The sequence below is a fragment of the Hemibagrus wyckioides genome, linkage group LG07, assembly GCF_019097595.1.
Source record: "Hemibagrus wyckioides isolate EC202008001 linkage group LG07, SWU_Hwy_1.0, whole genome shotgun sequence".
Taxonomy (NCBI): Eukaryota; Metazoa; Chordata; class Actinopteri; order Siluriformes; family Bagridae; genus Hemibagrus; species Hemibagrus wyckioides.
Genome location: NC_080716.1, coordinates 20,487,709 through 20,512,161, shown reverse-complemented (window position 1 = coordinate 20,512,161; position 24,453 = coordinate 20,487,709). Strand labels below are relative to the sequence as shown.

At 39.6% G+C, this 24,453-nt stretch overlaps 1 protein-coding gene and 2 pseudogenes across 2 annotated transcripts; 1 reads left to right on the top strand and 2 right to left on the bottom strand.

The window, feature by feature from the left end:
• Window positions 1-1,147: 1,147 nt before the first annotated feature.
• Window positions 1,148-11,745, bottom strand: LOC131355502 (interferon-induced very large GTPase 1-like). Of its 2 annotated transcripts, XM_058393828.1 has the most exons (6): window positions 11,619-11,745; window positions 8,990-9,048; window positions 8,766-8,871; window positions 8,418-8,672; window positions 8,047-8,307; window positions 1,148-7,939 (listed from the first exon to the last, which is right to left on the bottom strand). In XM_058393828.1, the coding sequence occupies exons 2-6, from the start codon at window positions 9,008-9,010 to the stop codon at window positions 3,240-3,242; spliced, it is 5,343 nt and encodes a 1,780-aa protein (XP_058249811.1). In that variant the 5' UTR covers window positions 9,011-9,048; window positions 11,619-11,745; the 3' UTR covers window positions 1,148-3,239. The 2 variants fall into 2 exon arrangements, with proteins under 2 accessions (XP_058249811.1, XP_058249812.1); XM_058393829.1 differs by lacking the exon at window positions 8,418-8,672.
• Window positions 1,856-1,910, bottom strand: LOC131357021 (U2 spliceosomal RNA; annotated as a pseudogene).
• A 6,282-nt stretch (window positions 11,746-18,027) lies between the features above and the next one.
• On the top strand, window positions 18,028-20,060 carry LOC131356244 (neuroligin-2-like; annotated as a pseudogene).
• Window positions 20,061-24,453: the final 4,393 nt, after the last annotated feature.

Below are 24,453 nucleotides of genomic sequence, written 5' to 3'. Positions count from 1 at the left end.
AATCTAGGCTGCCTTCCTCACCAGCTTGTCCAGACGTGACGTGTCGTGGCGTCCTTCTTCTTGATGCTGCCTCCCCAGCACACTGCCACATAGAAGAGGGCACTCGCCACAACAGTCTGATAGAACATCTGCATCAGCTTTTTGCATATGTTAAAGGTAGCCAGCCTTCTTAGGAAGTACAGCCGGCTCTGTCCTTTCCTGCACAGAGCGTCTGTGTTGGCAGTCCAGCCATTTCATCATCCAGCTGTATACTCCAAGGTATTTGTAGGTCTTGACAACCTCTACACAGTCACCGTTGATAGTCACAGGCTCAGGTTGAGGCCTGGGCCTTCTGAAGTCCACCACCATCTCCTTTGTCTTTGTGGTGTTGAGGTGCAGATGGTTAACGTCACACCATGTAACGAAGTCCCGTATCAGTTTTCTGTACTCCTCCTCCTGTCCCTTACTGATAGCAGTGTCATCCACGAACTTTTGCATGTGGCAGAACTCTGAGTTATACTGAAAGTCCAACGTGTACATGGTGAACAGGACTGGAGAGAGAACAGTTCCTTGTGGTGCCCCCATACTGCTGACCATAGTGTCAGACCTGCAATCCCCCAGTCTCACATATTGAGGTCTGCCTGTCAGGTAGTCTGTGATCCACGCGATCAGGCGTAAGCTTACTCCCATCTCTGTTAATTTATCTCTGAGGAGCAGCGGCTGGATGGTGTTGAATGCACTGGAGAAATCCAAAAATGTTATTCTCACAACCCCTCTGCCCCTGTCCAGGTGAGAGGGATCTGTGAAGCATGTAGGTAATGGCATCCTCCACTCCCACCTTCTCCTGGTATGCAAACTGCAGAGGGTCGAGGGCATGACGGACTTGTGGTCTAATGTGGTGTAGCAGCACCCGCTCCATGGTCTTCATTATGCAAGATGTCAGGGCAACTGGCCTGAAGTCATTCATCTCTCCTGGGCGTAGTTTCTTTGGGACTGGGATGATGCAGGATATTTTCCACCGCTGAGGTACCCTCTCCTGCTCCAGGCTCAGGTTAAAGTTAAAGGTTAAAGGTTAAAAAAAAAAAAAGTAAGATACTAAGAAAACAAATCCAAAACCATAACAGTAATTAATACACACAATACTCAACAACAAGGAACACAAAAAGCAAAACATCATGTAGATGAAGTAAATGGGAGGAACACAAAAGAGGTGTTTACAAAAACAGGAAGTGATACAGACAACCGAAGAAGACATTCAATCTGTGAGTGAGGGTGCCTTCTGGTCTGGGGGAATTGTCTATGATGAATGTGACACTGGGGTGTATTTTTTTTTGTTCAGACATTTGGATCTATTTTAATATTTCATATTTCTAAATCAGCTGTGTGTCTAAGTAAGACAATATCTTTAATCTGGAGCTATTAGAAATTTAGAGATTGAATCACTTTTGATTTCATAAGAAAAACCTACTGACCAATAATTTGTTGACTTGAAAATTTACTGTACAAAAACAAAAGCTTGCAGTAACAATTCTAACAGGAAGAATACTGTACATTTGTTGTACAGTTTTATTCAAAATTTAGACATAAGTTAACACTTTCATCAAGGTAGGTTAAAATGACATGTTTGTATGTGAGGTATTGTATTATATATGTCACATAAGGACTGACTAGTATGCCGCGCTTTATCATGAGCAAATTTGTGCTAGATCCAGGAATGCACCAGTCCATAGGTTTTTAGGAGTTTTGAGGCAACTGGATAAACATTGACTTGCAAAACTCCATAGACACAGTACAGGACTGATGTGTTGAGGGGATGAAACAAAATTTCATCTCACTGCTACAAAAACTAAATTTACATTTAAAATTAAAATATATAGCCCCTTAATAGGGGACATATCAGATATTAAACTGATAAGAACAGATACTACACTACAGCAAAATGTAACTTTATTTACAAAGCATTCTCGTGATGAACTCCCACAGTGTCATGTGTGATGTGCTTGCCATGTTTCCTGTTAAAGTCATGCATAACCTTGTCAGATTCCTGAACCAGCCATGAGAATAATTTCAATACATTTTTCTCTTGTCCAAGGCATTCTTAAAAGTTACGAGAATGTGTGTTAATGTATAAAGACTTCTGGGACACACTGGATTTTTTTTTTAATATATTGGTTATATTATATATCAGTCCACTTCAATGTTATTTTATTGCACATATGTAAATATCAGAAAATGAAAGCTGTATTTCAATCATCTCATTCTTCTTTTGATCTCAAATATAAAAACAAAATAATTGCCCTCGATACAGCCTGTTTATCAGCTCTAACCAGTCTCATGCTTGACCTCTCTCTTCAACAAGGTGTTTCTATAGAACTGCAGCTCACTGGATGTTTTTTTCTTTATTGTACTCTAGAGACTGTTGTGTGTGAAAATCCCAGAAGATCAACAGTTTTAGAAATACTCAGGGCAGACTTTTGGCACCAGTTCACTGATAAAATTCATTGATAAAAAAATGACATTTTTCCTCATTCCAATGGTTGATTATATGAAACTGCTGTATCTGCTTGATTTAACACTCCGCACGGCTACCACATAATTAACTGATTAGATAACTGCATGAATGCATAAGTGTTCCTAATTAAGTGCTCCATGAGGGTTTTATGTGTCATATTTATACACATGAACGTTTGTTTAAGACAGAATCACAGGTTTATTTAAAGTTAAACAGGTCACATCGATTCTGATTACAATATCATTTTTGATATGATGACTTTAGTATCATACTGTCACCTTTCTATGAACTAAGAGCTAAGTTTCAATTTCAGTTTAATATTTATCTAATAATCATATATGCCCAAAAAATATACAGAAATATAACAATGTTGCCTAAATAATTTTACGTTGATGGTTAGTAAAACTGAATTAGATTTTAAATTTAATTCTTAACTAAACACCCAGTAAGAAAAGAAAATCAAATTAAAGAAAAAAAATCATTAATCATTTAAGTTTAATATCCAATGACATGACAGTAATTCTTGTGTTTTTCAGTGTTAGTAAAATGAGCAGTATTCTCTGCTGTTTGGAATTTTAAAAGAGATAGTTAAAGGAATTAGAAAACTGAAAACAGTGAAACATTATCCTCTAAAATGGGTGATTTTAAATTGTCATGTGTTGTCATGGGATATATTAATGGCAGGAGAAAATGAAACACACTGATAGCATGTTGAAATCAAGCCAATATCAGTGTTCTTATGGATCAGTTATTGTGTCCTGATACCAAAACACTCCTCCAAACTTTTTTCTGCTTCTTCCTTTGTGATATTACTCCATGTTGAGGGAATGTCTGCTTCTTTTGCTTCATACTCTGTTGCAAACTCTTTATTAAATTTTGCCATCACATATTTCCAGTAGTCTGAGGCCTCTATGCTGGGATCTGCAGGGATGTGCCAGTCTGGAAAGATCTCCCTGTATTTCTTGTAAGGATGGAACTCATGTTTGGTCTCTAGGCATCTGAACGTTGCTTCAGTGTTCACATCAGTGGAACAAATGTCAGTGACTAATTTCTGTGAGTCCTTATCCTTGTATAACGCAAGTCCTTGAGGTCTGTGTACAGAAGCAGTGTGATGTGTATGAGCTTCTCCTCCTGCCTCACATGGTGCTTTACAGAATGGACACTGTTTCCCGCAGCCAAATACACGCTTGAACAGCTCATCCTGGGGTTTGATTTTGAGTGTTTTCAGTTTGCTTTGAATGTCTTCGTTCACAAACTTAGTCTTGAGTGATCCTTCCATTTCCTCCACAGACTGTGTGAGCCAGTGGGCAAATTGCTCCTGTTTGGCATTGTTCAAAACCATGACTGCTTCCAAGATATCATTTGGGATAACAAGTTTTTTTCCAAGCTCTCTGCAAATGTTCTGAATAAATGCCTTTATGCTTTCATTTTCATTTATCTCTTGTTGTGCTTTTCTGATGGCCTCTTTTATCTCTGTAGTAATTCCTTTGAGATGCTGCTCTTCCAACTCAAAAAGTTTGTTTCCTTTAGAAAATCTCTTTTTAATTTCTTTTAATATCCAGTCTTTGACAAAGCGTTCATAAAAACGTATGTAAACCACATAGTTCTTACAATTACTGTCATCCAGAAGTTCTTTTAAAAGAGAGTACTGAAAAAATGAGCGTGTGCTGAACTGAAATGCATTTTTCCCTTGGAGCATTGTATCAGTAATGTCTAGTCCCAGTGAGTTACAGATGAATGTCTCAACTGCAGGGCTCAGGCAGAGTTTTACGAATTCTGCAGCCTTCCTCTGACACTGATCACGATTATTGAACAGATCTTTGAAATCAGCACGGTACTTCTCTTTGAATTGCTTGAGGCATCTGCGTGGGTCGTTCTCTTCAATAAAACTGTCATGCATGGCCTGGAATTCTCTTGCAGAAATAGCACAAATGTGCAGCTTCAGAGAGAGTTCAAATTCATCAGAAACTTTTAATTTCTCTGATGAAGTCAATTTTGTATCAGTTATATTAAGGATCTCCTGAATGTCGTTGTCATGGTAATCTGATTTTCCTTCTTTCTTGTCATTAATTAACTGCATACATGTGTCAATGACACTGTCTGACATCTCTTGCAGTCTCACTGTTTGTTCAAATTTATAAACCTGCATTAATTCGAGAGCTTTTTTAAAAACATTTTCTGGTTTAACAATGAACTTCTCTTTGCCATATTGATCCAGATTCACATCATTTAACTTTTCAAAGACCGAGCTTCCCTTTTGTTTCATGTTCATTCGTAACTGGTTAAAAACACTGTCAGATATTATTTGTCTCTTCAAGCCTTTAAATGACAATTCTTCCAGTGTTACCTGCCACATGCTTTCAAAGATGTTGTCAAGTTCCTCCTCAGACATACTTTCTGAACGTCTGTTTTTCCGGAGCTCCTCCAGAAGGTTGAGCACTTTCTTTTCCATTCTGTCAGTATGTGTTTTCTTGATGTTGTCCAAATTATTCTTTCCTGTCCTAATCTCAATAATTGCCTCTATTTTATTCAGCAGTGAGTTTTCTGTTTCCCTTCTGAGGGATTTTGCACTATTCACAAAGTCTTCTTTGTACTTTTCCACGAGATAGACATGACCCTCTGTTTGCTCAAAGTATTTGCTGAGGTTTTCCACAATGGTCTTTTCCCATTCATCAAGTTTTAATGAAGCCTCTTCTTTCAGGGTCCTAAGCAAATCTTTGAGGTTTGTCTTGTCAGATTGTGATTTCATGATCTCAAAATTGGACACTCTGGTTTCAGCAGATGTTAACCACTTATACATGTCCTTTTTGAAAGACCATTCCCATTTATGGAATTCAGTGCACAGCTTCATGTATGCATCAGCTACCAAGCTGTTCCTAAAGCTGAATATGAAATTTTCATATTTTACTGCATTCCATAAGCTTTTTGTCCACTCCAGAAATTCTTCAATGTTGTTGGTAGATATCTTTTTGTTTACAAGAATGTTCATTATGTTCTTTTTGAAGTCATAGACAGTTTCAGAGTAGCCTGCATTCACTGGTGCCATTGGTGGGTTTCCATGCCAGAGCCCAGGTATATACCAGTTACCAGTCTCTGGATCATACTCCATTACATCAGTAAACTTCTTGTTCATTTCCTTATTTTCCATCTTGGCTGCTGCCTCAGTCATCTCATTCAGCTGCTCTAAGAGAAGCTTCCTGTCTCTCATGTTTTTGTCATGTGCTGAGACATCAGCTACATTCTGATGTACGAATGCACACATGGGTTTTTTGCCTACTTCCTTCATCCTGAGGAATGCATGCACCACAATCTGCAGAATGTCCTTCATTTCTGTAGAGTTCTCCATGGCAATGTTGATGATGGTAATGTCACTCAGTCCAACAACAAGTGTAGCTAGTTCATTGTCATGTTCATAGCTGTCATCTAGCTGTGCCAGCTCAGGCGATTTCAGTCCCTCAGTGTCAATGATCACTAAATGATCACAGTTAAGTACTTCTCTGAAGCTGTCTGTGACTTTGATCATCAACATGAACGCTCCTCGTGTGCATCTTCCACTGCTGACTGCAAACTGAACCCCAAACATGGTGTTTAGTAGGGTAGACTTTCCTGTGCTCTGCACTCCTAATACTGTGACTACCCTGATCTTCTTCTTAGTTTGCACTAAAGTATTCAGCTCTTTCAGTACATCACTAATCCACTTTAGTGGTATATTTGAAGCATCTCCATCAACTAGTTCAAGAGGGAATCCCTGTAACAGGAGCTCAGCACACAGTTTGGGTAAATGTAGCATTTGTTGTCGTGATTGTAGATTTTCTGGTAGGGAGACAGCAGCTTCATACAGCTGACCCATTTCCCTCAAAAAGTGTTCAATTCCTAAAGCACAGTTTGAGATCTGCCTATCAAGTTCTGCAATCTCATCCTTCTTCTCAGAAGATTGTTGACATTTCTTTTTGTACTGTTCTCTAAGATCGGATAGTTTCTTGCGGGATAAATTGTCCAAATACATTCGCATCCATTTCAGGAAGAAGGATCTCTCAAGAGTGGAACTTGACAGTGCACTTATGAAGCAGGACATAGCTATTGACATTTCATAGCTGCTTTGCTGCTTCCTGAGTTCCATCTTCTGTTTAGCAAGTTCACCTTTATACATCTGAATGTTCTTATGCCCAGCTTTACGAAGCCTACACTCCTCTTTCTCTATTTTTCCCAGTTTCTTCCAGATCTCACCCTGCAAAGGAAGCTGTTCTTCCTTAAACTTTATTGTGTCCTGTATCATGCTAGTGATTGCCTTTGCATTTTCTTTTGCATTTTGGCACTCCTTATTGTCTTCATCAGTCGAAATTCCTAAATCATGTGCAACTGTGGTCATCGTCTCAAGTTGTACAGTCACAGACTTCTTTTTAACAACATCACTCACAGCACAACACAGATTCTTGACAAAATCTGCATCATTTTGTTTGGTCTTTAGAATGATGTTGCTTTTTGTCAAGTTTAATGTAGCTGCTGTGTTTGTCAACAAATCCAGGTTGAAGGCTTTGGTGAGTGCATTACCCACCAAAAACAACTGTGCTTTTACATGTGTATTGGTGAGCAGCTGATGGTTTGTGTCCAAATTGTCAAAGAACACAAAAACTGCTGTAGAAATCTGACAAAGGAATGAGTACTGAGTCTCAAATGTACTTATGTCCCCTCTTAGGTTTGCAATAGCCACAGGTTCTGGGAAGATGTCTATGTTTTTATTTCCACAAGGTAAGTACCAGCTGATCTCCACCAAACCATCTGATATTTTTCTTGGGATGTCTCCACAGTCCATGTCATGGTGCACAAATGTGTCATGATATTGCTGTGGATTACTGAGCAGTTTGTTCAAGATTTGAGATTTGGAAATGCTGCAGTCTCCAAGTCTTACAAAGGACACTAAGGGTAAGTCTGCTAGAATGATCCTTTCTTCTACAAACCCTCTTGGATCAGACAAGGAGTGTGGTCTGTATTTCTTCACAATATCTCTTAAGGCCCAAAGCATGAGCATGCTCTGATGTGTGTCACAATTAGGAAGCAGTAAAGGCACAGAGAACTGGCACATAGACATTTTCAAGGCAATCTCTTGTTGAAGAAAACTGTCTGAGCAAAGGAAGAGTGCAGTTATGATGTCTAAAGGATTTACTGTATGACTAAAATCCTTATTGAGGACAAGACTCTTCAGACCACTACACAAATCCGAACTCAAATCTTCATCCTCATCTGTTGATGGATCACATTTGACATCTCTTGCAGTCACATTCACCATCATAATTTTCTTGAGGAAAAGCCAAGGTAAATCTAATAGAGTCTGTGCTGGATCATCTGCCACTGTGCTCTTGTCTATCTGTAGTACAGTACTCAGTGAGAGTTTATCAGTGAGGTGTTGCTTCAGCCCCAAGTCCTGAAGAAAGCTCTCAAAATGTGTTACTATTAAAAAAAAAAAAGTCAAACCATTTCAAATACACAAATCAGTGGTTTGGATAAAAACTAGTTGCCATAAAATGTATAGATTTGCAAAGTGTATAAATACTTACGAGTACGAGCATCTAACCCAGCTGTCTCGCTTCTGCTGCCATTTTTAAGCACTGTTGCAATGTGGAAGGAGTATGTTTCTCCTGGAGTCAGGTTACTGATAACTAGTGTGTTAGTTTCTGTTTCTTCTTCATGAACAGTCACACTATTATGGGAACACACCACATGGTATTTCTGTTCTAAGGAAGCAGGTGGATGCCAGGTTAGAGTAACTGATGTACTACTGATATTCTTAACCTTGAAGCTTTCAGGTGGGTTTGGAACTGTAATGAAAAGAGAATTGGAGTAGAAATGGAATGGGAAATTAAATGGAGATGTTATTAGACATAAACTATAGACATATAGACTATAAAATCACTAGAATGGTTATTACTTGTATATGCAGTCACTTTGGCTGTTGAACTCTGGTTTCCATTTTCTGGGACTGCAACCACAGTAAAAGTGTACTCGGTGCCTGGGCGCAGGCCTGACACTTCAGCATAATGCTGTGAAAAATTTTGGATGCTTGGGGATGTGCTGCTGGACCACCGCAGCTCATATGCTGATATGCTGTTTACACATTTCCACTGAAATCTAGCAAAATTAGTCCCAATGGCCTGCACTAAAATGTCATATGGTGCAGGAGCATCTGTGAAAAATACAATATTTCAATTAAGCATGATGATGAACTGTTTGTGTGTTTGTGTTGGAAGGTTACCTGCTAAAGATTTTATATCAGTACCTTCTGAAGTGACTGTCTCCTCTTTAAGATGTGACTCTGCAGACTGGTTCTCAGAAAGATTTAGTTGCAGCCCTTTGTCAGCAAACTCTCTGGCTTCTTCAGATTGCTTGGTTTGGAAATAGTTAAACAAAGTTATTAATGATGAGTCCAATCAAATATCTACCAAACATCCTGGTATGTGAATCAGGAAATCAAATAGATAAAGAACAAAGCTCAGTGCATACCTCTTTATCAGAACTCTCCATTATGCATAGTATGATAACAATCAGTCTTCACTGGCAAACTGTACAAACCAAACACAAGATATATTTTAAGTATTTAGACACAGGGATGTCATTTTATAGACAGCAACAACAAACATACCAAAGATTGAAAATGTTTCTTATTAAATAATACTTCCATTCAATTCAGGATTCAAGATTTAAAGAATTTTATTAATCCCAGGGGGAATTTGGCATGTTACACTTGCTATAATTAACGTGAAAGAAAGAAAGAAATATATACTATATACAAGGAACTGAAAAGAAAAAAAACAAGTAAAAAGAAACCTTAAAATAGAGTAAATAAGTACAAATACTGTACAAATAATAGTGTAGAACTGTAATAACACATGGCAGTATGTTCACAATACAACTGATTTTATTCATTTTAAACTCGTAATAACAGTTAGCAATTACCCATGACATTAGACTGGACCAGCAATACCCTGGTCAAACTGCTGAAATTTAGCAGGAACATTTAAGAGTGACAGAGAATCTGGACATCTCCTCCCCTCCAGCAGAGGATGCACAACTGCCAGTAACACATACTGTGTTCTAACCTTGTTTCTGATCCACTTTTGTTGGTGGATCCATGCCTGAAATTTTGAAATGGACTTTGGATTACTAGTTTATTAGTTTATATTGTTTCTGAAGAGTTTTGTTTAATAAACAGTGCTTCTTTACATGAATCACCCAATTTATTTAGTATGTCCTGTTACATAATAAACTAAAGTCAGCAGCCACTTCAGTGGAAGACAGTAATCTTCATATCTTACAGCTATTTATAAAATGTTCTTTATGCTTGTTTAAGTTTGGGTGTATCCACAAATAAGAGAGTCCCTTCCATTACAATACTGTTACAGTGAACCAAAAGAACACAACCTGATACATCACACCATTAAAGCATTAAGATGACCTGTGATCTATTGTTTGGTTTACCAAAGATGACCTTTGCAATGGAACCACAAAAGGAAGAAACTTAATATTATAAATGATACAATGGCACTGCAAATAAAAGGGGATATGAGACTGAATATATAATGAAAGTGATTCATTTGATTTACAGGATGGCACATTGTTCCTTCCAGCAATAAATTCTCCCTACCTATCCTACCTACAGATGTGAGCTAAAAATTAGGCTGTGTTGGTATACCCCAGCTTGTCCAAATGACATGATCACAGAATGGCTCGTAAAAATCTCTGTATACATGAGATTCCACCACCCCTGACACACACATAAATACATCATATTTTTGTGCTCTTCTTTCTAATAAATGTATGGTTGTATTATAAAAATGCAAGAGAAGAAAAATATAAGTGTGTTAAAATGGGCAAATAGAAAAAAAAACTATTATATGGTGTTACTACCCTATGGCTTCAAACTAGCATCTTGCAAACTTTGTACACTTGCACAAAGTCAGGGATTTTGTAGGATCAGAATCAGGTGTATAAATAATCAGTTATACCAAGAAGGTGCTAATAATCATCAGTTTTATGTAGTTTGAAACACAGTCATTACCTGACACTGAAACAAATGTGTAGGAGCTTAAAACTGGGTGAGGAACAGACAAACTCTGCTACTAAGGTGAGGTTGTGGAAGACAGTTTCATGTCACAGATCATACACCATGGCAAGACTGAACACAGCAAGAAGACACAAGAAAAATAAACTGCATCAGCAAGGGCTCTCCCAGGCAAAGATTTCAAAGCAGACTGGAGTTTCAAGATGTGCTGTTCAAGCTATTTTAAAGAAGCACAAAGAAATGGGCAATGTTGAGGACCATAGATGCAGTGGTTGGCCAAGGAAACTTAATGCAGCAGATGAAAGACACATCACGCTTACTTCCTTTTGACATCAGAAAATGTTCAGCATAGCTCTAACGTAGAAACAAGGCTAAGCATTTAACTTTGCAAAAACACATAGGAACTGGGGTGCAGAAAAATAGCAGCAGGTGCTCTGGAATGATGAGTCAACATTTGAAATATTTGGTTGTAGCAGGAGGCAGGTTGTTTGTTGAAGGGCTGGAGAGCGGTACAATAATGAGTGTCTGCATGTAACAGTGAACCATAGTAGAGGTTCCTTACAAGTTTGGAGCTGCATTTCTGCAAATGGATTTGAAATGTTCCTAGAAGAATTGAAACTGTTTTGCAGGCAAAGGGTGATAACACCAAATATTGATTTGATTTGGATTTCACTTCTGTTCATTTCCTTTCCTTTTTGTTAATTGATAAAAAATAAACTAACCCTTCTATTTTTGAAAGCATTTCACACAGCATTTGAAATATTGAAATGTATGTATGTATGTATGTACAGTATGTGTGTATATACACACATCTATATTTTATAATATATTTGTAATATAATTTGAAATGAACAATTAATTTGATATATATATTTCACACATATAAATAAAATAAATATAACACATTTGTTTCTCTCTCTCCCAGATCTCTCTCTCTCTCTCTCTCCACACACATTGAAACACACAGAAACACGTGTGTGTGGGGGTGTGTGCATTATTTTAGCAAAACACTATTTTAGAAATACATACAAAATTGTAGACCAAACAATTCAAAACCAGACTTGTACTTACGTGTTCGTCTAGAAGAAGTGAATGAAAATGGCATCAGTTCAAAGAATCACCACATGCCTTCAGAACCCCCCTTTTATACAAGCTGTTCCGGAGGGACCAAATCCAATTACCATAGACTACCATCTAAAGTTTCGTTTCTAAGAAAATGAAAATACATCTAAAGTGTCGTTTCTGAGAAAATGAAAATACATCTAAAGTGTCGTTTCTGAGAAAATGAAAATACATCTTAAGTTTCGGTTCTGAAAAAATGAAAAAATAAATAAATATATAAGCGCGCGCACACACGACTCACTAAGCTTATTCCTGAATCCTTTTCGTGTCCACGCGCACAACTTGGAAATGAGATAAGGATACACTGAGATTGTTAGAAATACAACAGTGTATATTTTTTTCTGACATACCCAATTCCAAATAGATAACAAAATAAACATGTCATGTCTGGATTATTCCTTTTATTTTTACCCAGTATCAAGCATACATACAGTTTAAGGACACTGGGGATGTGACATGTCTGTATTATTCCTTTATTCTTCTCATTATTACGCTTTCTATTTAAGTTTCTGAGTTTTTTCAGACTCATAGGCCTATAGACCAGCCACACCACACTCCATTCTTAAGTGTGTCCCTTAATGCTCTATAGAGCTGCTGCTAATTGGTGGGTTTAGGGTCACACTATAAAATCCCCTTACATTATTTAAATAATCACAACATTCCTTACAGTCATTTTATTGTATGTCTATTTAAATGTGTTTTGAAAATTGTGCTGTCTGGCACGACAAGAAAATCGTGCTGTCTGGCACGAAAACAAATGGGCAATTCACGTCAGTGTGCACGAATCAATAGATTACATAAATTACATGTCATTTATGTAGTCTTTGCATGAAGATTGTGATGAGAATTTGGAAAGAGATTCCCAGTCAGTCAGTAGTCAGTACTCTGACTGTACAGTTAGAATTCCCATGGCACCAATTCACACCACTACAACTATGCATGCTAGTGAAGGAGGGGTGGAACCAATGACCTCTACTGTGGTCAGAGGGTTTAATCCCAATGAGCTAGAAGCTGTGATAAAGAATATTGGGAAATTTCATCCTGCCAAACAAGATACATTTAATTCTTTTTAAAAACTTTTGTTTACAAATGTACAGATAGTGAGGCATATGCACCCACTATATTTCAGGTATTCATCAATGAGATGTTCAAGGACCTGCTCACTCGTTGTGTCATTGTGTACACTGATGACATTCTGATCTATTCTAAGTCTAAGGAAGACCATGATTTTCACACTCATTCAGTTCTATGGGAATTGTCTTTCGTGCCTGCAACACGTTGGTCTCCTGTCACTCAGGACTCAGCAGTTTTTTTTTCTTCTCTATGTTTGATTAATTAACGGCTAGATTATCAGGGCATTTGATCAAGATATTTTATAACAGATTTTGTTTCCTTACAGTAATTGTATTCTTTTTTATGGCGTTTTTGTGTTCGCATTTTTTAATGTTTTATTTATCAATATATTTTATTACGGATTTTGTTTCCTTACAGTCATTTTATTGTATGTCTATTTAAATGAGTTTTGAAAATCGTGCTGTCTGGCACGAAAAGAAAATCGTGCTGTCTGGCACGAAAACAAATGGGCAATTCACGTCAGTGTGCACGAATCAATAGATTACATAAATTACATGTAATTTATGTAATCTTTGCAAGAAGAATGTGATGAGAATTTGGAAAGAGATTCCCAGTCAGTCAGTAGTCAGTACTCTGACTGTACAGTAAGAATTCCCATGGCACCAATTCACACCACTACAACTATGCATGCTAGTGAAGGAGGGGTGGAACCAATGACCTCTACTGTGGTCAGAGGGTTTAATCCCAATGAGCTAGAAGCTGTGATAAAGAGTATTGGGAAATTTGATCCTGCCAAACAAGATACATTTAATTCTTTTTAAAAACTTAGAGCTATATGCCAATGTTTACAAATGTACAGATAGTGAGGCATATGCACCCACTATATTTCAGGTATTCATTAATGAGATGTTCAAGCACCTGCTCACTCGTTGTGTCATTGTGTACATTGATGACATTCTGATCTATTCTAAGACTAAGGAAGACCATGACTCTCAAGTGTTGTCCTGAGTCCTACAACACCAACTATACATCAAGACAGAGAAATGTGAATTTCACTGGGAAAATTACCTACCTGGGCTAGATCATAAGCAGAAAAGGAGTAGAAATGGACCAAAACATGGTACCGGACAGAATGGCCAACCCCAACAAGCATTAAGGAATTACAAATGTTCTTGGGGTTTGTCAACTTTTATTGACGGTTCATCAGAGACTACAGTGTTGTGGCTTCACCCGTTATGTTGCTTCTTTGGGGTAAACCTAAGAAACTCCTTTCCTAAGAAGCACACATTTTCCACCATTCTGACCCCAGAATCCCTTTAATCCAACCTACCAACTAGGTCAGATGGTATGGCTCTCAACGAGAAATCTCAAGCTCAAACTGCCACGTCGCAAACTCGGCCCCAAATTTAGGGGACCCTTCAAGTTTCCATGGCAATTCAACCCCCATTACACCATTACATACCGTCTCCAGCCCCCCAAATTACCACATCTCCCTATCCAATTCATGTGTCCTTTCTGAAACCTGCTTATGCTCCAACCACTGCGGAAAGTTCAGAAATCAGAGGTTCATCAGCCATTGGACTCCCATTGCAGAGGTGACAGACTCCAATATTTGGTTGACTGGGAAGGTTACAGCCCCAAATAGAGGTCATCAATATCTTAGATTCATACCTGATCACAGACATCAGTAAACTACTGCACATGTCCTGCACAAATCCTGACTGTATTGTCACTAGGTTTGCATTTTGTTAGCGTCCATGTGACTTCTAGCATGAAGCAATACCTGCAACCCAGTCAGGTTGAACAGGGTAGTCCAGCTCCTCCAGAATGGCACATCCATATGTGCTTTTACAAGAAGGTTTGGTATGTCTGGTTTTTTTTGTTTTTTTGCTGGCATTACGAATTAGTGCAATATATTTAAGTGTGTATTATGAGTATTGAAGACATCATCAGTTCAAAAGCCCGACATATTGTGGCTGTTTTATTTATTTTGCATCTGAAGTAAGGGAGCTGTGAATAAACAGACTGGTATCTTAAAGTAACTAGATAATGTGTAGTCACTAAAGTTGTGTAGATATTGAATTACTCTAATTCATTCAGTAAGACTGTGAAAATGAAAGAGCTTATTGTTAAGTACATCGCTAAGCACGACTCTCAAGGAATGTTTGATGGAAAAGAGAATATTGTTGATAAGCTGTATGAGTGGACTATATCTAAGTTTGAAAATGATCCCAAAATCCCACACTTCAAGCAGGTCTTGCATCATACAAGCTAACTAGGAAGACTCTAGATGCGTTAAAGGCTGAAAATGAGCAAGTTCAATCTAGAATCGACGGCAAACTATTTTCTAAAAGAAATTTCCAGGCTAGTGAAACAATCAGGAAAGAAGAAAATTTCAGAATGCAGAATGAGATTGCACTTCTTAGAATTAACAGTAGCATGCTTAGATCATCTGTGATAACACTTTCCAATGAATTGAAGGAAGCAAAGGTTGCATGTCATTTTCTGATAAAAAAAAAGGCACATCTAAGAAAAACACTAGTAAGGAATCTGTATGTTGTATGTTGTGTATCTGAGTTACAGAAATGCTGGATTTTCGTGCAATAGTCACGTAATTTAATCTATTGAATTTGTGCACACTGACACGAATTGCCCTTTTTTTTCATGCCACACAGCACGATTTTCACACTCATTCATTTCTATGGGAATTGTCTTTCGTGCCTGCAACACGTTGGTCTCCTGTCACTCAGGACCCAGCAGTTTTTTTTTCTTCTCTATGTTTGATTAATTAACGGCTAGATTATCAGGGCATTTGATCAAGATATTTTATAACAGATTTTGTTTCCTTACAGTAATTGTATTCTTTTTAATGGCGTTTTTGTGTTCGCGTTTTTTAATGTTTTATTTATCAAGATATTTTATTACGGATTTTGTTTCCTTACAGTCATTTTATTGTATGTCTATTTAAATGTGTTTTGAAAATCGTGCTGTCTGGCACGAAAAAAAAATCGTGTTGTCTGGCATGAAAAAGAAAATCGTGCTGTCTGTCATGAAAAGAAAATCGTGCTGTCTGGCACGAAAAGAAAATCGTGCTGTCTGGCATGAAAAAGAAAATCGTGCTGTCTGGCACAAAAACAAATGGGCAATTCACGTCAGTGTGCACGAATCAATAGATTACATAAATTACATGTAATTTATGTAATCTTTGCATGAAGATTGTGATGAGAATTTGGAAAGAGATTCCAAGTCAGTCAGTAGTCAGTACTCTGACTGTACAGTTAGAATTCCCATGGCACCAATTCACACCACTACAGCTATGCATGCTAGTGAAGGAGGGGTGGAACCAATGACCTCTACTGTGGTCAGAGGGTTTAATCCCAATGAGCTAGAAGCTGTGATAAAGAGTATTGGGAAATTTGATCCTGCCAAACAAGATACATTTAATTCTTTTTAAAAACTTAGAGCAATATACCAATGTTTACAAATGTACAGATAGTGAGGCATATGCACCTACTGTATATAGATATTTACAGATATTTATTAATGAGATCTTCAAGGACCTGCTCACTCGTTGTGTCATTGTGTACATTGATGACATTCTGATCTATTCTAAGTCTAAGGAAGACCATTCCTCTCAAGTATTGTCCTGAGTCCTACAACACCAACTATACATCAAGACAGAGAAATGTGAATTTCACTGGGAAATTAAAGTGAGGGAAAAAATTATTTGATCCCCTGCTGATTTTGTACGTTTGCCCACTAACAAAGAAATGATCAGTCTGTAATTTTAATGGTAGGTGTATTTGAACAGTGAGAGACAGAATAACAACAAAATAATCCAGAAAAATGCATTTCAGAAAAGTTATACATTGATTTGCATTTTAATGAGTGAAATAAGTATTTGATTCCCTATCAATCAGAAAGATTTCTGACTCCCAGGTGTCTTTTATACAGGTAATGAGCTGAGATTACAGTAGGAGCACTCTCGGGGAGTGCTCTTAGTCTCAGCTCGTTTGCTGTATGAAAGGCACCTATCCACAGAAGGAAGCAATCAATCAGATTCCAAACTCTCCAACATGGCCACGACCAAAGAGCTGTCCATTGATGTCAGGGACAAGACTGTAGACCTACACAAGGCTGGAATGAGCTACAAGACCATCGCCAAGCAGCTTGGTGAGAAGGTGACAACAGTTGGTGCGATTATTCCCAAATGGAAGAAACACAAAAGGACTGTCAATCTTCCTCGGTCTGGAGCTCCATGCAAGATCTCACCTCATGGAGTTTCAGTGATCATGAGAACAGCGAGGAATCATCCCAGAATTACACTGGAGGATTTTGTCAATGATCTCAAGGCAGCTGGGACCATAGTCACCAAGAAAACAATTGGTAACACACTACGCCGTGAAAGACTGAAATCCAGTAGCGCCTGCAAGTTCCCCCTGCTAAAGAAAGCACATGTACAGGCTCATCTGAAGTTTGCCAGTGAACATCTGAACGATTCAGAGGAGAACTGGGTGAAAGTGTTGTGGTCAAATGAGACCAAAATCCAGCTTTTTGGCATCAACTCAACTCGTTGTGTTTGGAGGAGGAGGAATGCTGCCTATGACTCCAAGAAGAACATCCCCACCATCAAACATGGAGGTGGAAATATTATGCTTTGGGGGTGTTTTTCTGCTAAGGGGACAGGACAACTGCACCGCATCAAAGGGACGATGGACGGACCCATGTACCATCAAATCTTGAGTGAGAACCTCCCTCCCTCAGCCAGGGCATTGAAAATGGGTCGTGGATGGATATTCCAGCCTGACAATGACCCAAAACACACAGCCAAGGCAACAAAGGAGTGGTTCAAAAAGAAGCACATTAAGGTCCTGTAGTGGCCTAGCCAGTCTCCAGACCTTAATCCCATAGAAAATCTGTGGAGGGAGCTGAAGGGTCAGCCAGAAAACCTTAATGACTTGGAGAAGATCTGCAAAGAGGAGTGGGCCCAAATTCCTTGAGATGTGAGATGTGTGCAAACCTGGTGGCTAACTACAAGAAATGTCTGACGTCTGTGATTGCCAACAAGGGTTTGCCACCAAGTACTAAGTCATGTTTTGCAAAGGGGTCAAATACTTATTTGTTGTTATTCTGTCTCTCACTGTTCAGATAAACCTACCATTAAAATTACAGAGTGATCATTTCTTTGTCAGTGGGCAGACATACAAAATCAGCAGGGGATCAAATAATTTTTTTCCCTCACTGTACCTACCTGGGCTATATCATAAGCACACAAGGAGTAAAAATGGACCAAAACAAGGTACCGGACAGAATGGCCAACCCCAACAAGCATTAAGGAATTACAAAGGTTCTCTGCTCAGGAAACTGAAAAAGTTCCCTTTCAAAGGAATTCAATGCTGCATCATGGCTGATGCTATGGGTATGCCAATACCAATGCCTCCATATGCTAGGAGATGTCTGTCTCAGAGGGCATGAAAGGGCACAAATGAGCCAAGAGCAGAGCACAGGTCCAGGTCCAGGTTATAGAACCTGATAAGGGTGTGCGGAGAGGACCAATCGCCCACAGTATAAATATCTTGGAGAGGAACTTCCTTAGCCAGAGTGCTGGACAAGGCGCTACACCTAGTGGAGTGAGCCGTAATCCCTAGAGGCAAAGCTAGGATGGTAGCGGTCATCAAGCTCAGAGCAGACAACACTAACCATTCATCAGGCCAATCTAAGATAAGATAAGCATGACTGCTGCTTGCTCCTTGTTGCCCACACTAAGCTCCTCAGAGTCCGATGCAGACAAGATCGCTTCCTGAAGACAAAGAAGCTGGAGTAATGTGAAGTGGATGCCTTTTTATACTATGACCTAATGCTGTAAATTCCACACTTTGTCTACTCCACACTAGGGGGAGTTCCTGAATTATGACCTTTTTATTGGCATCAACTAGGGAGAGGGGCTGAAGATGGGCAGATCGTGATAATGGTGAAATGTGGCATAAGACCCTGCTGGCATCATTCACAGACCACCAGTGGGTGGCTCCAGCTGTGGCCACTGCCAAGCTGCATGCAGATTACCAGTCCCCAGTGTATTGTTACAGGTTTTTCACCACTGCCAGACAGAAACACAGCCTGAGTGGGCAGATGCTGCACATTGGGATTAGATCCCATATGTGTTTGGTGTGCCCATGATTGGAGCAACAGACCAGTTCCCCTGCAACGTCTCCAAGAATGATGTCATGCTCAGTGCATGCTCAGTCATGACCTACTGGACCAACTTTGCCAAGACTGGGTATGTTTCTGACCGACCTACAACGATGCAGAGTCTATTCACTTATAATAATCTCAAATAATAGTCTCAAATGCTTTTTATATGGCTAAGACTATAATGTTCTCCTGTTGTTTTGAAAGCATGGAACTACATTTTTATTAAATTATGCTCCAATTACTCGGAAATAATGCATTTTGACCTTGCATAATTACAGATCAGCTAAAAATAAGACTTAACATGCAGTGAAACCGCCTAATTCAAGCTTACTTATCTTTAACTTATTCTTCATCAGAGACCCTAATCTGCCAGTCCCCCAGTACATGAAATTCATCCATACAAAGCCAAACCGCTTTGAGGAGGTCATCTGGACTAAGTTCCATTCTAAGGACAAGCAGTACCTGCATATTGGCCTGAAGCCACGTATCCGTGACAACTACCGTGCCAACAAGGTAGCCTTCTGGCTGGAGCTGGTGCCTCACCTACACAACCTGCACAAGGAACTCCCATTCCTGACCACCTGCCTGCCCCCATGACCCCCTGATGCACATGCCACACACCCACCATACCCCACATTCCCTCCAGATCCTGAAGGCTCAAAAAGGCCACATTTTTGTACATTTCCTGGTGATGCACGTGACTACTCCACTGAATTGAGTGTCACAGTGGCAGTGAGTGTGTCTTTGCTGTTCCTCAGCATGGCATTTGCTGCTCTTTACTACAGATGAGACCGGCGGGATGAATCATGGCGTCACCGCCTATCTCCACAGCGTGGCGTGCCAGCCAATGGCCTGGCGCACAGCCAAGAGGAGGAGCTCATGTCTCTGCAGATGAAGCGCTCTGAGCAGCGTGATGTGGAGCCACTGCAACCAGCCTGCCCACCAGACTACACTTTGGCACTACGGCAGGCACCAGATGATGTTCCACTTATGACTCCCAACACCATCACCATGATACCTAGCAGCATTGCAAGCATGCAGCAACTCCACCCCTTCAGCACCTTTCCCTCCACCACTGGCCACAACAACACACTGCCTCACCAACACTCCACCACCCATGTATAGTACTGCCCTCTTTTCCTGACCCTTCTCCATCCTTCTCTCATGCTCCCTGGTGATGAAGTACAGTGGTTCTTCTCTTATAGACACACATGAACAGCATGAATGAGCTGTACATGTTTGCATTAGAGAAACTGCTTTTTCGGATGGAACAAAGTACAATTAGAGAGAGAGCGAGAGAGAGAGAGAGAGAGAGAGAGAGGAAAAAAAGTGTAAGGAAAAAAACAACAAAGAAATTGGTAGATATTCTGTTTCTTGTTTGATGTTTGTTTGTTTGTTTGTTTGTTTGTTTTATGATTGAATTAAATGCTTACTTTGTGAACAGGACAACAGTTGCAAGTTTAATTCAGCCACTGCAGAGGTCAGCATATAAATCTCTCTTCTCTTTATTTAGTACAACCAACAGGAAGGTTGTATGCTCTTCAGAATTATTAAAAAATCACCTGTCAACCCCCTAATTAATCTTATTCCGGTTGTTCAGTAAGTTGTAGTCACTGGTTTCAGATGATGAGTCACTGTGTGTGTAATGGAGGCTAGTATGTACTGTAAGATCTCTGCTCCTGGGGCCTCTTACAGTAGCATTTAAACAAGAAAGCAGCATAGGTAATGTGTAAGATTGCCTCCATTTCATTAAAAAAGAGAATGTATCTTACCACTGCTTAAGCACTGGTCAACTTTTGTTCATCTCATTTTTGAGACATTCATTTTACAAAATGATAAACCTTTCTGCTTTCATTTTCAAAAGCAACTACAAAAATCTTACCATATTTATGACTACCATTTGGTAAGTACTTGCATTTTCTATATTAATAATCCTGGCAGACTTATGGTTTAAATAATGGGGGGACGGGGACAAAAGAAGCACATAAAATCCCCTTGTGTAAAAATCCTTCTGATTAGATGATTAGATCTGCTGTGTACCAGACCTGTGCCTGTTGTCTTGTTCTTACTTTCTTTCTTGAAAATCAGAAACCCAATATGATGAAAAAAGTGTGTTAAGATTCAAGATAATATAGCACCCATTATTATTTATTTTGCATGGAATTGCACATGAAAATGTCCCAACACTTAAACGGAGGAATTGTACTGTTTAATTGCCACAGGGATGAAAGATCTCCTAAAGCGCTCAGTGCTACACTTGGCAGTGAACAGTCTCTGGCTGAATGTGCTCTTTTGATCAACCAGCACACAGTGTGGATGAGAAGGGTTGTCCAGGATTTAATTGAGTTTTGACAGCATTCTTCTCTCAACAACAACGTGAACTGGGTCCAACTCCGTGCCAAGTACAGAGCCAGCCCTCCTGATTAGTTTGTCCAGTTTATTTCTCTCTGCCACCTTCATGTTACTTCCCCAACAGACCGCTGCATAGAAAATGACACTAGACACCACAGACTCATAGAACATCCCCAGTATGGTATTGCAGACATTGAAGGACCTGAGCCTCCTCAGAAAATACAACCTACTCTGTCCTTTCTTGTAGAACGCTGTTGAGTTTAGTGTCCAGTCCAGTTTGTTGTCAGTATGGACTCCCAGGTATTTGTAATACTCAACAATCTCAACTTTCTCTCTAAGGACAGACAAAGGAGAGGCTGGGGTTCTGGATTTTCTAAAGTCCACTAGCAGTTACTTTGTTTTGCCAACATTGAGCTGTAGGTGGTTGAGCTCACACCAGGTGACAAAGTTGTCCACAGCTGTCTGATACACAAGGTGTTACCTCCCTGGATACATCCGACAATCACAGAGTCATCAGAGAATTTCTGAAGGTGGTAGGATTCCAAGTTGTGTCTGAAATCCGATGTATACAGGGTGAAGAGGAAGGGAGAAAGAACTGTTCCCTGAGGATCACCAATGCTGCAGATCACAGTGTCGGGGACACAGTTCTGTATTCGGACGTACTGGGGATGTCCGTTGAGAGTCCATAATCCATGAAACCAGATGAGTGTACACATTCATGTTCTTCAGCTTCTCTCCAAGTAGGGTGGGCCTGATGGTATTAAAAGCACTTGAGAATCAAAAAACATAAACCTCACAGAGCTCCCCGGTTTCTCTAGGTGAGTGTAGGTGCGGTGAAGCAGATGTATAATGACATCATCCACTCCGAGTTGAGGCTGGTAGGCAAATTGGAGGGGATCAAGGAAGGGTTTGATGAGGGGTTGCATGGAACTGAGGATCAGTCTCTCAAAAGCTTTCATTACATGAGAGGTCAGCACTACAGGCCAGTAATCATTAGGGGCACAGGGCTGTGCTACCTTTGGTACCGGTACGAGGCATGATGTTTTCCATAGAACAGGGACCCTACCCAGATGCAGGCTTAGGTTGAAGATGTTCTTGAGAACTCCACAAAGTTGCAAGGCACAGGCTTTCAGTATTCTCTGACTGATTCCATCTGGGCCCGCAGCCTTTGAGGGGTGAAGCCTGCTGAGTTCCCTTCTCACTTGATCCACTGAAATGTTGATGGTTCCAGAGGAATCTGGAATAGTAGCCACTACCTGAGGGGGATGAACTGGTGAACATGTAATGGGGCAGAGGGACGGTTGCATCTGAGGCTTGATATCAAATCTATTGAAGAATAAATTAAGCTCATTTGCATAATCCATATTACTCTCCGTCACCTGGCTGCTGGTCTTGCAGCCAGTGATTGTCCTCATGCCTCTCCACAGCTCTTTTCCCTCCCTTATTTTGACAGACAACAGTCTTTGAGCCCTCTTAACTTCCTCTCTGTCTCCAGACTTAAAAGCCCTCTTTTCATCTTTGAGCATGGCTTTAATGTCTTTGGTGACCCAGGGTTTGTTGCTGGGGAAGCAGTGGATGGTTTTTAGGGGCATGCAGATGTCGACACAGAAATTGATATATTCCGTGATGTGGTCTGTCATAGGCCCCTTTAACATTTGAATACATCAAGTCTAGGGCCCTGTCAACTCTGGTGTGGCAATCAACATACTGCATGAAGGTGGGAAATGTTTTCGTGAGGGACGCATGATTGAAGTTGCCAGAGATGAGATACAGGGCGTCAGGGTGTCGAGTCTGAAGTCTGGCAGTGACTGAGTGTATGAGGTCACATGCATGCGCAGCTTTTGCGGATGGCGGAATATAAACAGCCATTAAAATGGTATGAGAAAACTCTCTGGGCATGTAGTATGGACCAAGCCCCACAGCCACAAGTTCAATATCAGGGCTGCAGACACGCTCTTTCACAGCCACATGACACGAGTGGCACCACATATTAATATAAACAGCCAGTCCTCCTCCTTTCCTCTTACCGCACTCCTCTCATTTCCGATCTGCCCACACAGCACTGAAGCCATCAATATTAATGCTGGAATCGGTTATGCCATCATGTAGCCCAGTCTCAATGTAACACATCAAACTGCATTCACGAAAGATTTTCTCCCTCCTTACTAAAGCTGTCAGCTCATCCATCTTATTGTCCAGTGATCTCACATTCCCTATAATGAGAAACGGGAGATACGGTTTATATCTCTTCACTTTCTCTTTGCACGCTGCTCTGTTCAGCTCATCCTTTCCTCTTCTCCAATTTCTTCCGCCTCTGCATCCTCTCACTGTCCTCCTTCGTATCTCGTCTGGAATTTTTAAGGTCCGATATAAAGTAGGGTCAAGTATGCGGGCCGGTTGCAGTGTGATAAGCAAATCTCTGGTATAAATGAAGCCGGGAATTTTCAAGTCAAAATGATTATTTATCATATGATTTTTTAATCAGATAAATGCTGCATGTGTAAACATTCTACCCCTTTACACTACTCCATGGTTGAAACAATTTTTTTCTGCAGTGACATCTTCAAGAGTATTTGATAAAAATGCATAGATTATTTTGAAACAATTAAAACTAATCACTTTGAGGCATGTACACAGTTATGTACTCAATATGTTTTTGCTGAAACAATGAACAAGACATTATTTGAATCAATTACTTCTATTCTTCATGATCTGATAACACAAATTCATCATGCCCTGGTCAATTACCAACAAAGATGTTAAGGTCTCTGTGGTGGAATAAAATTGGTAAGTGCAAAAGTATTTTATCATCCTTTTATATATTGGGCTGATAATGGGTAAAATGTGTAAGCTGTGTTTAAATACGGCTTATAGAAACATTTGAAAGAGCCAAGGCACACACTTGAAAAATAGTTAAGTGGTTAGGAATTAAACAGATTTAAATGCCTAACTTCATCAGTATAATTTGACCTTTCCACAATACACCTTTACATTTGATGTAAGGATTATTTCACAGATAGCTCATTTCAACTGGACAAGCACTATTTGGATTACCTGTACAGGTAGTGATTTCACGTACACTATAAACCCAAATGTTGAAACTAATTAAAAAGATTAAGTACAGTAAAAATACTACTGACTTAACTATTTTGAGCTTCTGTGACAT